The sequence below is a fragment of the Pseudopodoces humilis genome, chromosome 16, assembly GCF_049639895.1.
Source record: "Pseudopodoces humilis isolate 2021_Gansu_Grassland_sample_001 chromosome 16, ASM4963989v1, whole genome shotgun sequence".
Taxonomy (NCBI): Eukaryota; Metazoa; Chordata; class Aves; order Passeriformes; family Paridae; genus Pseudopodoces; species Pseudopodoces humilis.
The window spans coordinates 13,531,036-13,549,639 of NC_142215.1; the positions used below are offsets into that span (position 1 = coordinate 13,531,036).

An 18,604-nucleotide genomic window follows, 5' to 3' on the forward strand; every position below is an offset into this window, starting at 1 on the left:
CCTTTAGATGGTTGGCTCATAATCCGCAACAGACAGTAAAGTAAATCTGCCTGCAAACCCAGCTGTTAGAGTAGCATTTAACATTAAAAACACAGGTAGGGTTGAATTTATTGGTTTCTAGATTGAAACAGTTTTGGCAGATATAGGCTGGAGTTAGCATTCCCATTGAATCTGTAAAAGGCAGTGTCAGCCTTGGATATACTAGCAGTGTTTTTCGATTTTTGTTGCTCAGCAAACAAATCTTGTTTTAAAATAGCAACTGGAGTTTTCTGGAACAAGCTTGCATTTGGGAGATTGTTTAATTAATGTGTAGGAAAGTTTATTTTTAGGGGTGACAGTAAGATAATAAATGAAAAAGTTCATTTTCAGATGTCATTAGAAACAAATGTTCGAACTCAAGTACATAAAAACCACAACTCAAAGGAATGAGGGTACTGACCTTCCTTGAAATGCTTTAGTTACCTGAAACTCATAAAACCTTAAACTACCTAGTTGTGTTTTGCTCTCCTGAGTTTATGTTTAAATGTTAATATGGCTGGTACTAAATGCTGACTTTAAAGTGGTCATTGGTTTGTGAAAGGTACAGTCTTCAGTAAATATAGTGGAAATACCCAAAAGTCATGCTTTTACTCAAAAAATTGTACCAGAGTTGCTTATATTTGAAGTAATTTGATTCTAAAGCAACAAGCACCTACTCTGTGAAGATAACATTCATAAAATAACATTACATTGATCCAGACTATGTCAGTCTGACATTTGTCTTTGTGTCACAATGTATTTCCTTTGGGCTTGATAGAGCTTGGATATTGATCTCCCTGCATATTGCCATTAGTCTTCATAGTCACATTGAATAGTGGAATAAAGTAATTAATGAAATAATCTAACTTACTTAAAACAGTGACAATTTTGTAATTTTTCTCCTGTTCAGATATAATCCTCTGATAGACATGGAGCCATATTTTGCTGGTTTTAAGCACATGCAGCAGGACTATGAAGTCACTCTTGAACTTGCAAGTGAAGAGACTCAAAAAACTAAAAATGTTCAAAATTCTAGGACAGGGTCTTATGGTGTCAGCATTAGAGTCCAAGGAATTGATGGACATCCTTACATAGTACTGAACAATACAGAGGGATGCTTGCCAGAAAATCCTCCCCCTCCTCCTGGAAAAGAACAGCAGGTCACTCCTCAGACTGTAAACAAGCCAGCCACAGACTCCAATACTGCTTTTAAGTTAGAGGACAAAATTAGTGAACATACAAAATTTGCTGGAACACAGCATGTGCAACCCTCTATGCCTAAAAAACTGAAGACAACCAATGTGAATGAAAAGGAAAGTGAAATGCCAGATTTTAAGGATGAAACTATTAAATCCTCAAATTTGTTGAATTTTCAAAGACATCCTGAACTTTTGCAGCCTTATGATCCTGAAAAAAATAACTTGAACTTGGATAATTACCAGTCTTCTGTGTGCAGTAAATCTAAGTCTTTTGCAGATGAAAAAACTGAAGCAAAGCCTTGGATTTCTTCATCTAAAGTCATGTCCCTGCAGAAAACAAATACGTACCTTGCAGAGCCAACCAAAGCAAATTCAAAAAACATACATCTGAACAGGTCAGTAGAAGATCCAAATAAGCAGCTGCAGGATTGTCCCAGCAGCATGATCAGCCCCAGTGACGCGTGTGTTTCAGAGTCATTTTCACTGGCAGGAGGATCCCCCTGTGTTAGTCCTACTGCTTATCCCGAGTCAAAGAAACCTAGACCAGATGTTCTTCCCTTCCGCAGGCAAGATTCAACTGGGCCAGTATTGAATGACTCCCGAAGATCCTCGTCCTCATCAGCTACTCCCACTTCTGCAAATTCCTTATACAGATTTTTATTGGATGACCAAGAGTACGCCATCTATGCGGACAATGTTAACCGGCATGAAAACAGGAGATACATTCCATTCTTGCCAGGAACTGGTCGTGATATTGACACTGGTTCACTTCCCGGAGTAGATCAGCTAATTGAAAAGTTTGATAAGAGAGTTGATGCTCACAGAAGAGGCAGGTCAGGAAAAAGAAACAGAATTCATCCAGATGATCGAAAAAGATCAAGAAGCGTTGATAGTGCCTTGTCATTAGGACTTGATGTAAATTCAGATTATTTAGGTGAATTCAGTAAAACCTTGGGTAAGTCAACTGAGCACTTGTTGAGACCATCTAAAGTTTGCTTTCACAAGCAGTTATCCAGGGATCAAAAGGCACCTTCCAAAGAGACAAAGATTTCTGCTCGAAGTATTGGAAAACTGCAAATGCCCAATAAAGAAACCCAGAGCAGCAGTTTCAGCTCCTTGCAACACCATAAACAGAATGGAACAGATACAGAGAGCTTGATGGGTAGGTCAGCTACCCTCCCAGGACAGAGTAAGAGAGAGGAAGCTAAAACAGTAATTTCTACTTTGTTGTTGCCAAACCGAATTACAATTACACCTGAATCAGGAGCTAAGAAGATTTCTGTGAAAACATGTTCATCCGTCCCTAATATACAGGTAATTTTGAATTTATTCTTTAAACTGTCCTTTGCACTCTAGCATACAAAAACTGCCATATTGTTAATTGTGTATTTTTCTGGTCTTCATTAGAACAAACTCCCATCATACAATACTTCCAAATGGGATTGTAAGTATAGATTTGTATACTGATATATAGAAATATATAGATCTGATTTGTAAAACAACTGATATTTCCATGGATAAAGGAAGATGGTGAGGCCAAACAGATTCTCATAAATGATGTTATAAAGATTCTTAAGCATAAATGCACAAGAGTAGAATATGAAAAATATGTATGCAAAATCAAGTTGTTTTCTTTTTTCTTTTGGTATGGAGTATGGTTTCTAATCGCATTAAGCCAAAACTCCAGTGGACCTTTCAGAACTCCAGGTCCATAGTACATAAAAGCTTTCATTATTAGGATAGAATGGAGAAGTCCAGTTGTACTGTTTGTATTTATAACTCAGACAAGATTGTTATATTTTGACATTTTATCTTTTAGGCTACTCCTGATCTCTTAAAAGGCCAGCAAGATCTTGCACAGCAAACAAATGAAGAGACTGCTAAGCAGATACTTTACAATTACCTTAAGGAAGGGTCAGTAAGCATACTTAACTTTTGGATAGGAGACTATATTTTCTCAATATTTGTCTTCTATTACATTTGAAATGTGAAACAGTAAAGTGAAAGGTATAATTAAATGAAATATCTTTTTCACAATTCTCGACTTCGTCCACTAATGCATTATCTGATCTTAAAATACCCAGGCTACCAAGACTTACATAAGGTTATGTATATATATGTGTATATATGATTAAATGCACTTGAAAGTTGTGAATCAGAATATGATTTGTCTTTTAAATACATCTGAAATTAAACTTCGTATAATATGGAGGTTATTGGGGAGTTCAAGTAGTACCTCATGGAAGTTTAAATCTTTGAGTTTTTCAAACAGCAAGAAGAACAATGAAGTGTTATTTCCTAAGATTTGACAGAAGCTCTCTTGTTGCTGTGCTTGTAGTACTTTATGCACCTGTAACTCTTGGTATTTTCTGCTGATAACTTACTGAAAGGTAAAGGAAGGTTAAATTAATTAAAAATACAGGATGCATTTGAATTTCTTTTCATTCCTGATATAGCAGGTTCTGGGGCCTGTTCAAGTGTTATTTTATGGTGCAGTAGTCAGGACTTCTAAAACCTAGAACTAACTACTTCTTATTTAAATATGTCTGAGTAATGTACAAGTTGAATATCTGTCTTTCCACAGCCACAACCTTACAGAAGAGATTTGCACTTCAAGAGTTCAGTGGTCCTTTTTGTTTGGTTGGCTTTTTAGAAAACATTTGGAATACAAATTTTTAACTCCTCTCTTTAAAGATTTTAGTAAATCATAGTCAAGATAATTTCTGATTTGTCTGTATTATTTAGGGTTTTTTTGTGGAGTTTTTATTAGTTTGGACAGTGTGAATTTGGTTTGGTGTTAACAAAATAGTAACTTCGATCATATCTTTGCTTATTTGTACTGTCTCTTTTAGAAGTCCTGATAATGATGATGCAACAAAGAGGAAAGTGAACTTGGTTTTTGAGAAAATTCAAACTTTAAAGTCAAGAGCTGCTGGAAAGACTCAGGTAAAGAATTTTCAATTTGCTTTGTCTTGTTTCAAAGCGGTGCGGTATTCAGACATGGCCTTAAGAATCTGAATCACCTTACTGATTTTTACTAGGCTCTTCATGTAGTTTCTCAAAAATATAACTTAATTTTGATTGCATGAGAAGGATAAAATGCTTATTTCTTATTATTTTACCCTGGGGTATAATTAGTAGAAATGAAATTTTTTTGTCTTCATATTCTTCTTAATCTAGATATACCTGTACTTTTTCAGAAGATTTTAAGTGTAGTTGCTCACAGCACAGTTAACCTTTTGAGCAATGAAGAAAAATGTTAGGCACATTCACATAAAATTTCTTGGATAAAATTTGTCTGCAGAGATAAATGTTAATCTTTTCATTGCAGTGAGACAGACATAACATGAGAGATTTACGTAGCTTTTGTTTTTAATGACAGCATTATTTATTTGCAAAATACATCCTAGGAAATTAAATAAAAAGGTATTTGAAAACCTGTCTTAACATATGGGCATGCTTTCCTTTGATGTCCATTTTGCACAATTAGTGATATGTCAATAAAATTAGCCCAAAGTTCACATGATTTGATTCATATGTTGCCTAATTTGGATTTTTCTTTACATTTGAATATTTTCTGTTTTATTGTCAACATGCCTTGAGGGATTACCAAGAAGTTTTATGAAAACCAAATCATGGTTTCTTTGAAAATCTTAGCTTGGCCTGACCCATATGAAAAATCCCCGGTGAGCTCAGGCAGTTGATGCTGCACTTTGTTAGTCTTGTTTGTAGCTTTGCTTTAGGTTAAAAAAAAAAAGAAACTATTCTCAAAGAATATCTTGGCTTTGTGGGAATAAATGACTCTATTTAATTGTAGGTTTCAGATTCTTCGGCTGAAGTCAAAGCATTGGTGGAACAAAAAGCAGAACTTGAAAGGAAAGTGGAAGAGTTAGAGAAAAAACTGGATCTGGAAATTAGGGTACAGCACTTTATTGTTGTAAAGTTTCTGATTTTTTTCAAATACACTTTTCAAAATAAGTGACAGCTGATCCTCCAGCTGAATCCCTTTTGCTTCATATTCTTCTTAATCCAGATATACCTGTGTTTTCTCAGAAGACTTTTTATTTAAAGAGTAGTTGGTCATAGCATTGTTACCCTTTGTAACAAATCTGTTCTTAGTATTTGAGAAGGAGATTGGAGCAATGAATAAAAGTGTTAAGCACTGCACAAAGCACTTCTTAGGTATCTGCTGAGGTAAATGTTAATCTGGTGATTGCAGCAAGACAGACATGGACTGAGAGACAAACTATATTAATCATATAGCTGCTGTCTATTATTTTGCTTAACTTTTGGTGTACAAAATTCAGAATCAGCAAAATTCCAAAGAAGAGAGAGATGCTACACGAGCAAGTCTGAAAGATCTTCAGTTGCAGCTTGATCAAAGTATATGTGAAAAGGAAGCCTTAAAAAAGCAGCTGGAAGAAAATGAGAAGGAACTCAGGCAAAACCTGGAGGAGTGAGTTAATTCTAGCAAAGTTATAATTGAAATTTGTACCTTTTCTTAAACCTTTTAGATTAAAAGTCTAAAGTGTCTCCAGAATATGTTGATGGAACCAGACAAGTGACATTTGTTACTGTAGGAAATGTTTCTCCCATTTAAAAGAGTCATGTCTTTAGAATATCTGGAAGGAAAAGACTGCTGAATTTATTATCTTCCTCATAGTGCAAATTGCATTTAATATTTCATGGTCAAAATATATAGTTTGAGTCTTTGAAATGTGGAAACACTTGAATGACTAGAGTGCCAGGTCTGAAATAAAATATAGCTCCCCACTTAAATACCTAGTTAGAAGATTTCTCATTTTTACCCTGTCATTTAATTTTTCTGCCTCATTGTATCCCATTCTTTGTGGGCAACATGGGAATGTGTGTCTTTTTAGTATTTGAATGAACAAATTAGTATTTCTACAAATTAAAAAAACCGTCTGATTTTTACTGATGAGGCTTTTTCAAGTTAAGATGGAGCAGGAAAAACACCAGACTGAGATCAGAGATCTTCAAGACCAGCTCTCTGAGATGCATGATGAACTGGATAATGCAAAACACACCGATGAAGGGGAGAAAGAGATTCTGATTGAGGTAAGTTACAAAGTAGCAGAAGGAGGATCAGAAAAATTGCATGAAAAGAGAAGACTAAGATACTGGTGGAAGAAATACGTGCCTTTGCTTTTCCTCTGCTATTAATCCAAAGCAATGTGCCATTATTAGGTGACCTAAGAAAGCATGTTATGATAGCAACATTAACCCTAAAAGGAATACAGAGTGAGTACCATTGTTTTATGGAGCAGGAGAACAGATATCTTTATGGCTGACAGCCAGGTGTGTTATCCACTGATACCAGATAATAATCTCAGTCAGTTTTAACAATTTAGGAGTTGGGGGTTAGAGCAGGGAAGATCAGTTTAAGGAAAATGTATATATTACCAAAGCCAGATGAGATTCAGCTAAGAAAATGAAAAGAACTCAACAAAGCAGTCTCTAAATTGTGGACTACTTATTGGTGGGACCAGGGAGAGAAGGGATGATTTTGGTGAGGAACAAAAGAGTTACAGGGTTTCTGTCACCTTGGGATGAAAGAGGAATTGGCTGTAGCCCTGGTTATACTAATATACTGATGATGAAATAGGGAACACAGTTTATTAAATTTGTTGATAAGGATGTGTAAGAGTATCAGTGCAGAAATATTAAAGATGTTTGCACACAAGATCCGCTGAGTAGAGAAACCACCTTGTTTTGTATGGGTGAGATTTGATTACTCTTAAATGACTGTCTTAAATCTCAGGCACTGTAATTGAAAGTTGAACATAAGTAGGGAAATATCACAAATTATGATGATAATACTGAAAAACATTGCCTTTGATGAAGGAAGAATGGAGGAGTGAGGGAAGAGTCAAAAACACATCTTACAGAATGTTGCTGTAAAGGTGATAGTGATCAATTTTTCTATGTTGTGTGGAGATGAGTAAGAAATTACTTAGCTCCAAAGATTTAAAGGAAGTGTTAGAAAAAACGTCTGTTAATAGTGATAATTAAACAGAGGAAGATGCTGTCTGGGATGGTGGTAGGATACCTTCCATTGTAGGCTTTTAATTGGCAGAGTAGGTGATGTGTGTCAGGAGTGGTTTAGATGTACCGATCCTCCTTCAGTGCAGGGGAAGCCTGCATTCTCTTTGAAGGTACAGTTATTCACAGCTGGAGAAATACCAAATTAGAGAATTCTTGAAACGGTACATTTTTGATTGTTTCTGTTATTCTGTGTTTTTGTATGTATCTTTAGTTTTCAGATCCATTGACTCTCCAGTTCCTTCACAGTGATTTGGAGAGGGGAAATGACTTCTAGGGTTACCCTGGTGGGAGGAGGAAGGGTGTGAAGACATGGGCTTGGTTGGGAAGCACTTGTTTTTGTCTTCAGCACTTGAAGAAGCAACTTTATTTATTCTTTCCTGCAGAAAAGAAAGTAAACAATTATCACTGAGTTTGTTTCTCTTGCAATTGGGAGAAAAATGCTTTGTCTTTGTTCTTATCTACCTCATTGCTAGAGAAAGCACAACGTAGGAGTGAATCCTGCATTATTTGCAGATGGCATAACATGCACCACTAAAATCTTTTGATAGTTTTGCAGCATCAGATATTTTGACCTATTATATAAAATATCAGTTATATATCAGTTATACTTCTAATAATATTACGTTTGAGCAAATTTTTAGCTTACTATAAAAGCTGTAAAAAATATGTCAGTCATATGAAACAAAGTTGTCCTTGGGGAGCTTATGTGCTTTCTTTCTGTGAGACATAAACAGAACATCCACAGAGGGTATTTGACACACAGCTGTGTTTAATTTTGGGCTTTAGGAGCTGATGCAAATGAAGCAGGATCTGCAAGAAGTATTAATAGCAAAAGATCAACAAGAAGAGATTTTGAGAAAAAGAGAGAGAGAGCTCACAGCTTTGAAAGGAGCCCTTAAAGAAGAGGTATCCAATCATGACACAGAGATGGATAAACTTAAGGAGCAACACGATAAAGAATTGCTGGATCTACGAGAGAGCCTGGAGAAAGCAACAGAGGTATATAAGTGCTAACAATTACCTCTGCAGGGAAAGATCCTACCTCTCTCAGAAGCTGTATACTAGATGCTTTCAGAACTACTATTTTCTTAGCAAAATAGGTAAAGATTCAGGCCAGGAGATTCTTGGCTGCTGAGAATAAGTTTTATTTCATGCACATCTAATGTTTTGATTGTTTGTCATAGCTGAAGTTGTGGTCCTTTCTTCAAGCACTTATTTAATGCATTTGCTTAATTGCAAACTTTGAGGGAGAATAGATGGGAGTATAGTGCAGAGAACCATTTGCTTGTTCTGTGTTAAACAGAATCACCAAAACCTTGAGGATGCCCTTGAAGAGCACCAGTGTGCTTTGCCAGTCTTACTGTTGAAATAACTCCTAGCAGCTCTCTTTAGTTCTTTGCAGCCCACTGTTCCTACATTCAGCTAATTGTGTCACATCCTGTTCCCTGGTTGTATTGTTCCACCTTTTCCATTCAACTTCTCAATATCAATGTGGGGTTTTGTGTTTTATTTTGTGTCCTTTTCATTTATTGAACTTAAACTTGTTTACTGACTGGTCAAAGGAGTGTGGGCACAAGGAAACAGCAGGGGTTTGGGTGTTTTCAATCAGACAGGAAGGTAACTGAACTGAAGGAATTGCCTCTTCCAGCATCAGCAGGAACTCTTTGTCAGAGGGAGAATAGGAACAGGTTTCAGATGTGCAGATTTGTTATTGTTTTCCAAAATATGTACTTTGTGAAATTTTCTTTGTAGACACAGTAGGTAAAAACATATTGAAAGATTTTTTTTTTTTTTTGTATGGGGACAGTTTTCTTAGTTCTGAGCATTCTTTTTACAGTGACAGCTTTTTGTGTCTTTTCTTCATTCCCTCATTTTATTTCTCAAATGTTTGAGAAAATTTCTGCAGGCAAACCATGCTTGACCAATATGTCAGAACTGTAGGCCCAGTTTTATGCTTAGAAATATCCATGCTAATTTATGTATGTTACCTACACTGGTCTTAGGTGGGATGTAGTTATTCTGCTGGTCCTGACCTAAAACATAACACAGAACTGAGGGAAAATTAAGCTTGAGGCTGGAAAGAAGTTTCCAAATCTTTATATGCTCTGTGAGCAAAGTAGGAGCTCATGCAGAAGATGCTGGATAGGTATTGTATGACTGAATTCTGACAAAAGATTATCCTTTTAAAGGTTTGTTTTAAATGTGCAATTTTCTTCAGAGATTAGACAATTTTATAAATGCTGATTTGTTTATGTAGCCTAGGACTTGTACTTGAGATTGTTTGGCTTTGCCTAAATGTGTTGTTTCTCTTTGTTTTACATCATCATGAAGATATTTGACTTGTCTGAGCTGCATGAACTGAATTCATTTTTTTCTTTGAGAGAAAAGTAGAACATTTAAATTATCATTTTTTATTACACAGTAATTGTAGTGACAGCTCAACCTCAATGAACCATCTTTCAAAGTTAGTGCATGGTAATTTACTGTATTTCAATTATGGAACTGTAATTACGACTGACAAGAAATGAAAGAGTAGTCTGTTTGGCATAACAATAACACAGTCTGGGAGATGGCTCTATGACTGGGTTGCTGTGGCTTAGCGATATTTATAAATAGCATTTATTTATTTGCATGACATAGTCTATCTAATGGTAAATCTAATAAGATGTGAAGAAGTGAAATTTATTTGATTAATGTTGGTCTAAGTACCAGTTCTCTTCCCATTTGAGCTGAAATTTTTGTTTTTATTTGAAGTGAAACTTTTAGCATGTTTAATTAGAAGGTGGTGGTTTTTTTTAGTTTTTGGTTTCTTTTGAATCTTGCTAGTATTTGTACTCAATGATTTCTTGAAGCACAGCATTATCTTTATGCCCGCTGACTGAGATTAGTTGTCGAGTTTAATATATCATTTATCAGAAAAGTATAACCATTCTCTGCAGGAAGTTTCTGGACTGATCTGCTGTGGTCTTATATATATTGTTAATTATTTGGTTTATAATTAATCTGAGATACTCAGGAGATATAGGCAATTGAAGCTACTTGGCCAGTTAATTTATTTTTATTTATTTTATTTTATTTATTTTAATATTACTGCAAGTGGAAAAATTTATACCTGATGGCAGGACACAAGAAATCTTCATCAAAGATTAGTGGGAAGGGCCATTTTGTTGTATTTGATGAGCAAAACAGGAGTGTAAATGCTGTAATAGTGGCTTGTCATACAAAAAGTGTGGATATGGATGTTTGATAGATCAGGTTGTATCAGGACCTCTGTGTACAAGAGTGTTTGTACTTATGTTGCTTCAAAATCATCCAGATTGGTACAATGAATAAAGGGTGTTTTGTGATATATAGGCTGTTAAGGGTTTTTTTTGCATGGAGAGAGGAAGTAGTTTTTATGCCAGTGTTCAACAGAATTTTCATCTGCTGGTGGTGTCAGGTTGGCAAGTAATGTGCAGTGCAGTCAGTCTGTGTGATTAGAGTGCCACATAGATCTATTTGCAAATAATGTTAGAAACATACTCAACATTATCTGATAGAGGAGTAGAGCAGGGTTGTTTGTCATTATGATTCTATTCTCGTGCTCACTAACGTGGTGCTAGCTTGGGGTTTTTTGTTGGGTTTTTATTGTTGTTGTTGTCTAGTTTCAGGCTTTTTTAACAGAGAATTTTAAATAAAGCCACAGATATTAAGATATTATTTTTCTTTGCTACAATTTACCTTTTTAACTTCTTTTTTTTTGTGTTATGTCTTTTGCTTGTGGTAGTCTTCAGACAGCTGTGACTATTCTTGACTTCATTTCTTTTTTACTGAGACTGAGACCAGACTATTTCCATTTAACAATAGGGAAAATTTTACTCTTCCATAGTGTACCTCTGTGGGGTAATAATTACCTTTAATTTAATAATAAATTAAAAATTTGATGTCTTTCTGATTAAGAATATATTTCTCCATAACTGCAAATGCTAGAACAGAGGTTAATATGAATTCTACTCCAGTTTTTGATGTCATAGAAAAATTTCTATTTTTTAATCTGACTCTACAACACAACAGTCCAGAATTGTACTATTTTAACCATGAGTGCTCTGTCACTGCAGATGAAGTGCCACTGTTTCAGTAAAATTTGGAAATAGCTTTTGAAATGTAATGCTGCAGGTAAAAGGTTGTAGCATATTGCCACTAGTACTGTTCAAATTCCACTGAAATTGTATCAGCTCAGGAGGGCAGTTGCAAACTGCACAGCACTTCAAATTTACATCTGTATTTAGAGAAGCTGCCTGAACAAATGATATTGTTCAGAAAAAGCTGTAATCATCACGTTATGAAAAGGCTTATCTAAGCCTGACCTTGACTGATTTATTTGGCATGTCATATGTCTGACCTTGTTCTCAGAATGATAAAACAGACACTCAGAGTTTAGAGCTGATTGATTTATCAGCACATTTAAGAATGCAAGAAGCTGGTGATCATGGTACCATTAGCACATGTATGTGTTACATATGATTATGTTATAATTAAAGAGAAGGAGGAATTTTACCGGAGCAAAGGAACAGCAAAACACAGTGGTTGCCTTTTGCACATGTTATGAACTAAAATGTTCCTCCTTTAAGGCAAGAAAAAAATATAAATCTCTGGATATCATACATGAGAAGAAGCTTTGGTTTTGGTTTTTTTTTATCTTGTTAATTTAGGTGAATCTAGCACAAAACCTTTGGAATGAAAAGTAACTATTGAATCTTTTTCTACTTAACCTGATAATACAATGTGTCTTCCTCAAAGCTAATAAAAATCACCCACATAGAGCAGAGACTTAAAAACTGGCTTAAGCATTTCAAATGATACTGAGATATAATCTGTGTGCCTTTTTTGTAGAAATGGCTTGGAATTCATAGTTGACACGTAAAATGAAACATAATTAAATAAATCTAGTATCTTCTGGAAACCTATTTTGGAATAATGCTGTACAGTGAACAGTGGTTACTCAAGTTACTCAGGGAAAAGTGAAGATTTATAAGTGTGGAGCATTGCAAACCCACTTTGGTACTTTAAATGATTTAATGTATGTAACCGTTAAAATATATATATATTTATATAAATGTGAAAAAATCCCAATAGGATCCCACTGCCTTATTCTGCTCTAAGGTGAAATCTCAGGGCTATAATAAATCATGCTAAAAACCCATGGTCTTGATAGCAGTAAAAGAAACAAATGATATAATAAGAATTACTTGGGCATGGAAACATTGTTGTATGCTCTTATCCATACATCCATAACTCATCTGAATCTGCATCCTGAATGCTTTGTCTGAGGCTGGTATGTTTACCTCAAACAAGATACACAGCAATTGAAAAATATTCAGAAAGGGTGATCTAGGATTTGAAATGCCACTGGTTTTTTTTTTTTTTCCTCTGCCTGCCTGAGGCAGCTTTTGCCACGTTGAAATAACACTTTTTTGTTTCAGTTACAGAAGCTGGTTTGTAACAGATCTAAAATGTGTACAGAGTCAAATGCTGGAGTGACTGGTCCAAGTCAATGTTTCATCTTTCATGACCTAACCCCTCTCCCCTTTTCATTTTCTGCCCTCTTTTACTAGCCTTCTAAAAGCCTGGTAAGATTCTGATTGATTTTCAGTGTGGTACAAACACGGATGCAGTGCGGGGAAGAGAGGGAGGCTACGCAGACAGAAATGTGATGGTGGAAGGAAAGGTGCAGGCACTCCTGAAATAGGTATTGGTATTGGAAAAACCTGTTTTAGAACGGTATATGAAAAATTTGGGGGACAGATTTGATTTGTTTTGCCCAACATGTCCATTCTGTGTGTGGAAAGGAAGTTGGTAATAGCATCATGCATGTTTTCAGGACCCATTTAATGAAGTACCAAATGGAGTATTAGCATTGTCAGCAAGAATATAAAATGTGCCTGTAAAGCACTCTGACTGTGTAACTTGGTGACTGTGTCTTTAAGTTCCACCTCCTCTAGTCCTTCATTTCCATCCAAAGTACTCCTCCATTTATTTGGTGGGTACATTTGTGTGTTTGGGTGCAGACAGTACCATGAAACTACAGCTGAGTGGGTTTTATCCTGTGTATAGTGTCAAGAAGGCCTCTCAGCAAAATGTCCTGCAGAGTTCTGTTTGAGTTGGATTGGACCATATCTATAGGATAAGAAAGAAATAATCCCATTTATCTATAATGTCATTTAACTACTGCAGACCTTCCTCTGCTAGGACTATTTCAGTAAGTCTCGGTGGGGAACGGGGATTGTTTGTATGATTCTTCATTTTCTTTGTTTCTGAAGCTTGGCAAGAGCTTGTAAAGCCAGGTACTTGTTTAATGCCATCAGGAGGATCTTGATGATCTTAATCCTTGTTAGCAGAAGCCAGTTTATGTATTCAGGTGGTTTGTCTCGTGACAGTATATGTTTGTTTGTGTATGTATGGGAGGTGTTTGACTCTGTCAAACAGGAGGGAGCCATGTGGACACAGAGTTAGTTAATATTTTACTCCAGTCTGTCCAACAACTGACCTTCAAAAGACTGTTAGCATAAGCCAATCTGCGTATGTCATGCTACATAGCCAGAGGGATAAAATGACATTGATGCAGGTACTGGTTAAGAGGCTAATACTTTCCTGGCCCTGGATTTTATAACTTATATAAACGTTAGGTCATGCCTAAATTGGAAAATTTTATTTAACATGCTCTGTGTAAAAGAGGGCTGCATTCTCAGTCTTCAAATGTAGGTATTTAAATCTTTCATTGCATCTCATAAATGAAAACCTAAATAGTTTTGGAAGTAATAATAAAGACATGGTACCATTTCAAGCAGTGAGAATTACCTTGTAAGAAAACAAATATTTTCTCTAAACTGCCACCAGTGAATTTTTAACGAGTTAGTAGAGTGGCTCTAGCTGAAATGAAATGAGAGACCAGTCTGACGTACTTGTAAATTTGTGCACTTGCTTACTGAATAATCTCTTGAAGTACAGCAGAGAATTTAAGCTGGTTGCAGTGTACTTTGCTAAGAGAGGAAAAAACACTGACCCTTTTAATAGGTAACTAATAATAGCTAACTTCCAAAGACATAGCCATGTGTTAAAGTTGGCTAGGCCTCAGTTTGAGATGATGGGAAGAATTAATATAATCAGTGTCAGGTAGAAAAACAGTAAGTGCAGCCATTTAGACTTTTTTTTTTCCAGAAGTTTTGTTGTTTTTGTTGTTACCTTCTTTTGGGGAGTAGGTGGAATGGGTTGGGTGGGTTGGTAGCCTAACACTCCATTTTTAAGGTTTTTTTATACCTGTTTTGTAGAGATATGAGATTTAATTATCTGTGCTATCCTATGGTTATTCTATTATTCATCCCAAGGCTTCCAACTGATTTAAGAAATAGTGTCTGGGGTTAGAAGAATTGCCTAAAGGTAAACAGTGGGTAATAATGCTGGAACTACAAGGAGAGCTAGAAGCAGAAATAAAGACCTGTTATTTGCATTTATGAACTTTGAAAATTAGATGATTGTAGCTGAATACTGATTTCAGAAGCTCCCTTTACAGAAGAGCTAATAATGATTACAATTAAAGAGTTGTCCCTATGTGGAGACTCAATATGTTTGTCTTTTTTTCCCTTGGTGTCAGTCTTTGGGTATTGAATGTTTGGGGTTTTTTTCTTTCTTTGGAAATCACCTGCATGTTACCTAAGAAAATCAGTGTCTAGTTTAAATAAAAGTATTTTGTTTATATACAAAAAGAAGAGGAAAAGACAATAGATATTTGATATCTCCATGACTGCTACCCCATCTGGATCATCTGAGGGAGCTGGGTAGATACGAATCCCTGAAGCCACATGAAACTTCTTACATGTAGTTCAAGAAGTTAAACTAGTCCACCATCAACCTAAAAAGGTGGCCCATGAGTCTTCAGAGCTGGTTTCAACAGCCAGTATCTTGATACCTGAAGTGTTCTAATCCAGGAATAGAATGAAGTGAGCAGCAACACCATTTCCCTTTTTCAGAAGATTTTGGAATATTATCCTGTCATTTACTTAGATTGCACAATTATGAGTATGAAAACAAATATTTGAAAATCTGTTACTTCCATTAAAAAGCTCCAGTTTGTGCCCCAGCTCATTTTGAATGGAGAGTTATTCTTCAAGTATGGCTGTTAAAGAACAAACAACTGGTAATAGAATCAAATAACTTGGAAAAGGACTCTGAGATTATTGAGTCCATTCAGTGACCAAATACCTCGATGTCAGCTGCACCATGGCACCAAATGCCATGTCCAGCCTTTCCTTAAACACCTTCAGGGACGGTGAATCCACCACCTCCCTGGGCAGCCTGTTCCAGTGTCTAATTATGATGGCTGAGAGGTAATTCTTTCTGATGTCAAACCTAAACCTCCCCTGGTGCAGCTTGAGGCCACGTCCTCCCGTCCTGTCTCTGTTCCCCAGGAGAAGAGACCGACCCCCACCCGGCTACACCCTCCTGTCAGGGAGTTGTAGAGTGATAAGGTCACCCCTGAGCCTCCTCTTCTCCAGGCTGAGCTCCCCAGCTGCTCCTCACAGGACAGGTGCTCCAGACTCTTCCCCAGCTCTGCTGCCCTTCTCTGGACCTGCTCCAGCCCCTCAATGTCCTTCCTGCACTGGGGAGCCGAGAACTGGACATGCAATTCCTGATACTCAGTTGAACTGGATTCTGGAAAGAAATGTAAAGGGTTTTAGAAGAATTTGCTGACTTTTTCCCAATAAACATTGGATTTAGCCAAAATTCAATGATTGTGATATGTGGCAAATGAGATACTTAATTCCACACATGTTAAGCCTTCCTTTATTTTGTAAAAGGACTCTAAGGATCCCATAGTGTGTAGTCACTGCTAAAGGGGAGTTCCACCAGCTAAAACACTGAAGTCAGCCAAAACTATTTTTTAATGATCAGTTACACAACCTCTCTTATGTCTTTGCCAGTGTTGAGGGTGTGGTAAAAAAAAAGGTGTGGAGCCACAGAATATTCTCTGCATTCCTATCCTAAAGTATTTTTTTCTGTATTCAGGTTTAAACTGAACATTTCATTTGCATCTCAAGGACCTTGATGGGTGTTCTGTCCAGTTTCTTTAGGTTTACACACTAATGAGGGCTGGGAAAGACTTTGATGCCTTTTATACTATCTGTTCACTGCTTGCAACAAAGTACAGAGTAGACTACTGTATAAATATATTTGCTTTACTGAGTTTTTTGCAACAAAGTACAGAGTAGACTACTGTATAAATATATTTGCTTTACTGAGTTTTTTGCAACAAAGGTGTTGGAACAACATTTATTGTTTTATTTTAACTTGTCTTGGCTAAATTTAGTATGTTTAAAAATACTTCTGGACACATATATAACTCTATACAAACACAAAAACTCAAGCTTTATTAAATTAATTTCTTGTTAGGCAAAAGACCTTAAAGGAGTAGTATGGAAGGTGAGGGAAATGTATTTTACTGCTGATGTTCTATTATGTTTCATAGGCCTAGAGCTAAAAACCAAATGCCACATGCATATAAACTACAGCAGCTGTGACTGTGTGGCTCAGATAAGCAGACCTATGCTAGGTAAAATTTTATAGAGCAGGTGTACATAGCAAACCAGACAATACACACACATATATATGTAAGTAAGTATTTATGTGCTTGTGCATGCATTCATTCACTTCTCATCTGTTAGGAGTTAAGTGGAGCTTGTACATACTATTAAAAACATCTTCTGGAGAAAGAATTATAGACATTTTTTCACAAATTTTTAATTCCTTTTCTCAATACAGCTGCTATCTTCTAAGTAATGTGATTCCCTGTATTAAATATAGGAAAGTAAGATGTAGAAAGATCAATGTTGAAAGGATCCTTTAGTTCTGCATCTTCAAACTAAAATACCTAGGTTAACATTGTTAGTCATTATAAAGTCCTTGATATACTCAGGGTACAATTTTTGCTCACTTTAGTTGCAACTGTGCACTTAAATCTGTGGAAACCAAACCCCAGTGTCTCAAACACCGGGGAAGTTAAGGAACATGTAGTTACTGATCCTCTGGAAAGATCTGGCTGAGTGGCTTGCCTCAGGAGGTCTTTGACAGAGACAACAACAGACTCCATATTCTCTAGGGCTGGTTTTGGATACCTTAGCTGTGAAACTGTCCTTTCAATTTATTGCCTCACTCATTTCTGCTGTAAACTCTTAACTTCTCAAGCTAATTGACTAATCCTTTGAGCTTAGTATTAAAATGTATGAGAACTATTAAAAAGTCAGTGGTTATTGAGCACCATAGATTACCTTCTGCCATGAATGATCTATTTTTCTGGTTAAAAACTGATTTTTTCAGTGTATCTTTCTTTTAGGATTTGATAACTTGATTTATTTGGCTTGAGTCCACTGCTGGACTAGTAAGTAAAGTTACTGCATGTGTACTGTGGCACAATGACAACATCAGAATGCAGAAGCTTATCTTCAGTCAGTCACAGAGGACTTTGTATTGTGGGAACTTCTCTGTACAACTGTGTTTTCTTTCTTCTAGACAAGCTTTTTTCTCTTTTTTCTCAACTTTTTCCAGAAATTTGCAACCCATTTCCAGCTCCTTTTCCTAATCTCTGTAATTTAATTTTGCTGATAAGGCTTACACAGTCTTAATCAGAAGTTTAAACATGATCAAATTTGAGAAAGTATAATAAAATATTCAGTGGATTCAAAGGTAATAAATAAGAAGGTGATATGAGTGTGGTTAAGAAGTCTTTGAATGCTGAGGTTATTAAAAGAAATGTATTATTTCCTAAGAGATTGGGGAGATGAATATCTGAATGTAAAACTGTCCAAACATAGGGACTAAAAGGCACTGAATGCCCTGGAAGACAGAGTGAGGACAGGCACATTGAAAGGAAAGACAAAACAAATGCAAGTAAATAAGCATTATAAGCAAAATTATATAGGGTATTTACTTACATAAATACAAGTGTGTAATACAATGCAGTAAATAGTAACAGTAAGAAGTTGGTTTACTAAAACATACTGCCACAACTAGTAAGTGTGACTAAAAAGAAACATTTTCTATGTCATAGGGAAGAAACTGAAAAATTGGAATTCACATATGTTAATTTTAAGAAACAAAAGAGCCCACTTCAAATTTAATAAAATTGCTCCCTTCTCCTCCTGTTCTTTGAGGGGCTTGAAGTTTTGCAGAGGTATTTTGGTTTTTTTTTTTCCTTTGTATGGCAAATATGTCTGAATATACAGTATTTCATTCCAAGTTTTGTTGACAAGAATCTTGTTTAACCAGTTTTGTCTGTTTTGTGCTCTGTA

General features: G+C 36.0%; 1 protein-coding gene across 3 annotated transcripts in view; it reads left to right on the forward strand.

The window, feature by feature from the left end:
* Nucleotides 1–18,604, forward strand: part of CGNL1 (cingulin like 1) — a 54,912-nt gene that overhangs the window by 13,270 nt on the left and 23,038 nt on the right. For all 3 annotated transcript variants that reach the window (XM_088062968.1, XM_014251248.2, XM_088062969.1), the window contains exons 2-8: nt 929–2,531; nt 3,037–3,131; nt 4,070–4,163; nt 5,035–5,136; nt 5,525–5,673; nt 6,161–6,296; nt 8,070–8,282. In XM_088062968.1, coding sequence (XP_087919094.1) covers nt 948–2,531; nt 3,037–3,131; nt 4,070–4,163; nt 5,035–5,136; nt 5,525–5,673; nt 6,161–6,296; nt 8,070–8,282 — 2,373 coding nt within the window. In that variant the 5' untranslated portion in view covers nt 929–947. The remainder of the gene's footprint in view (nt 1–928; nt 2,532–3,036; nt 3,132–4,069; nt 4,164–5,034; nt 5,137–5,524; nt 5,674–6,160; nt 6,297–8,069; nt 8,283–18,604) is intronic.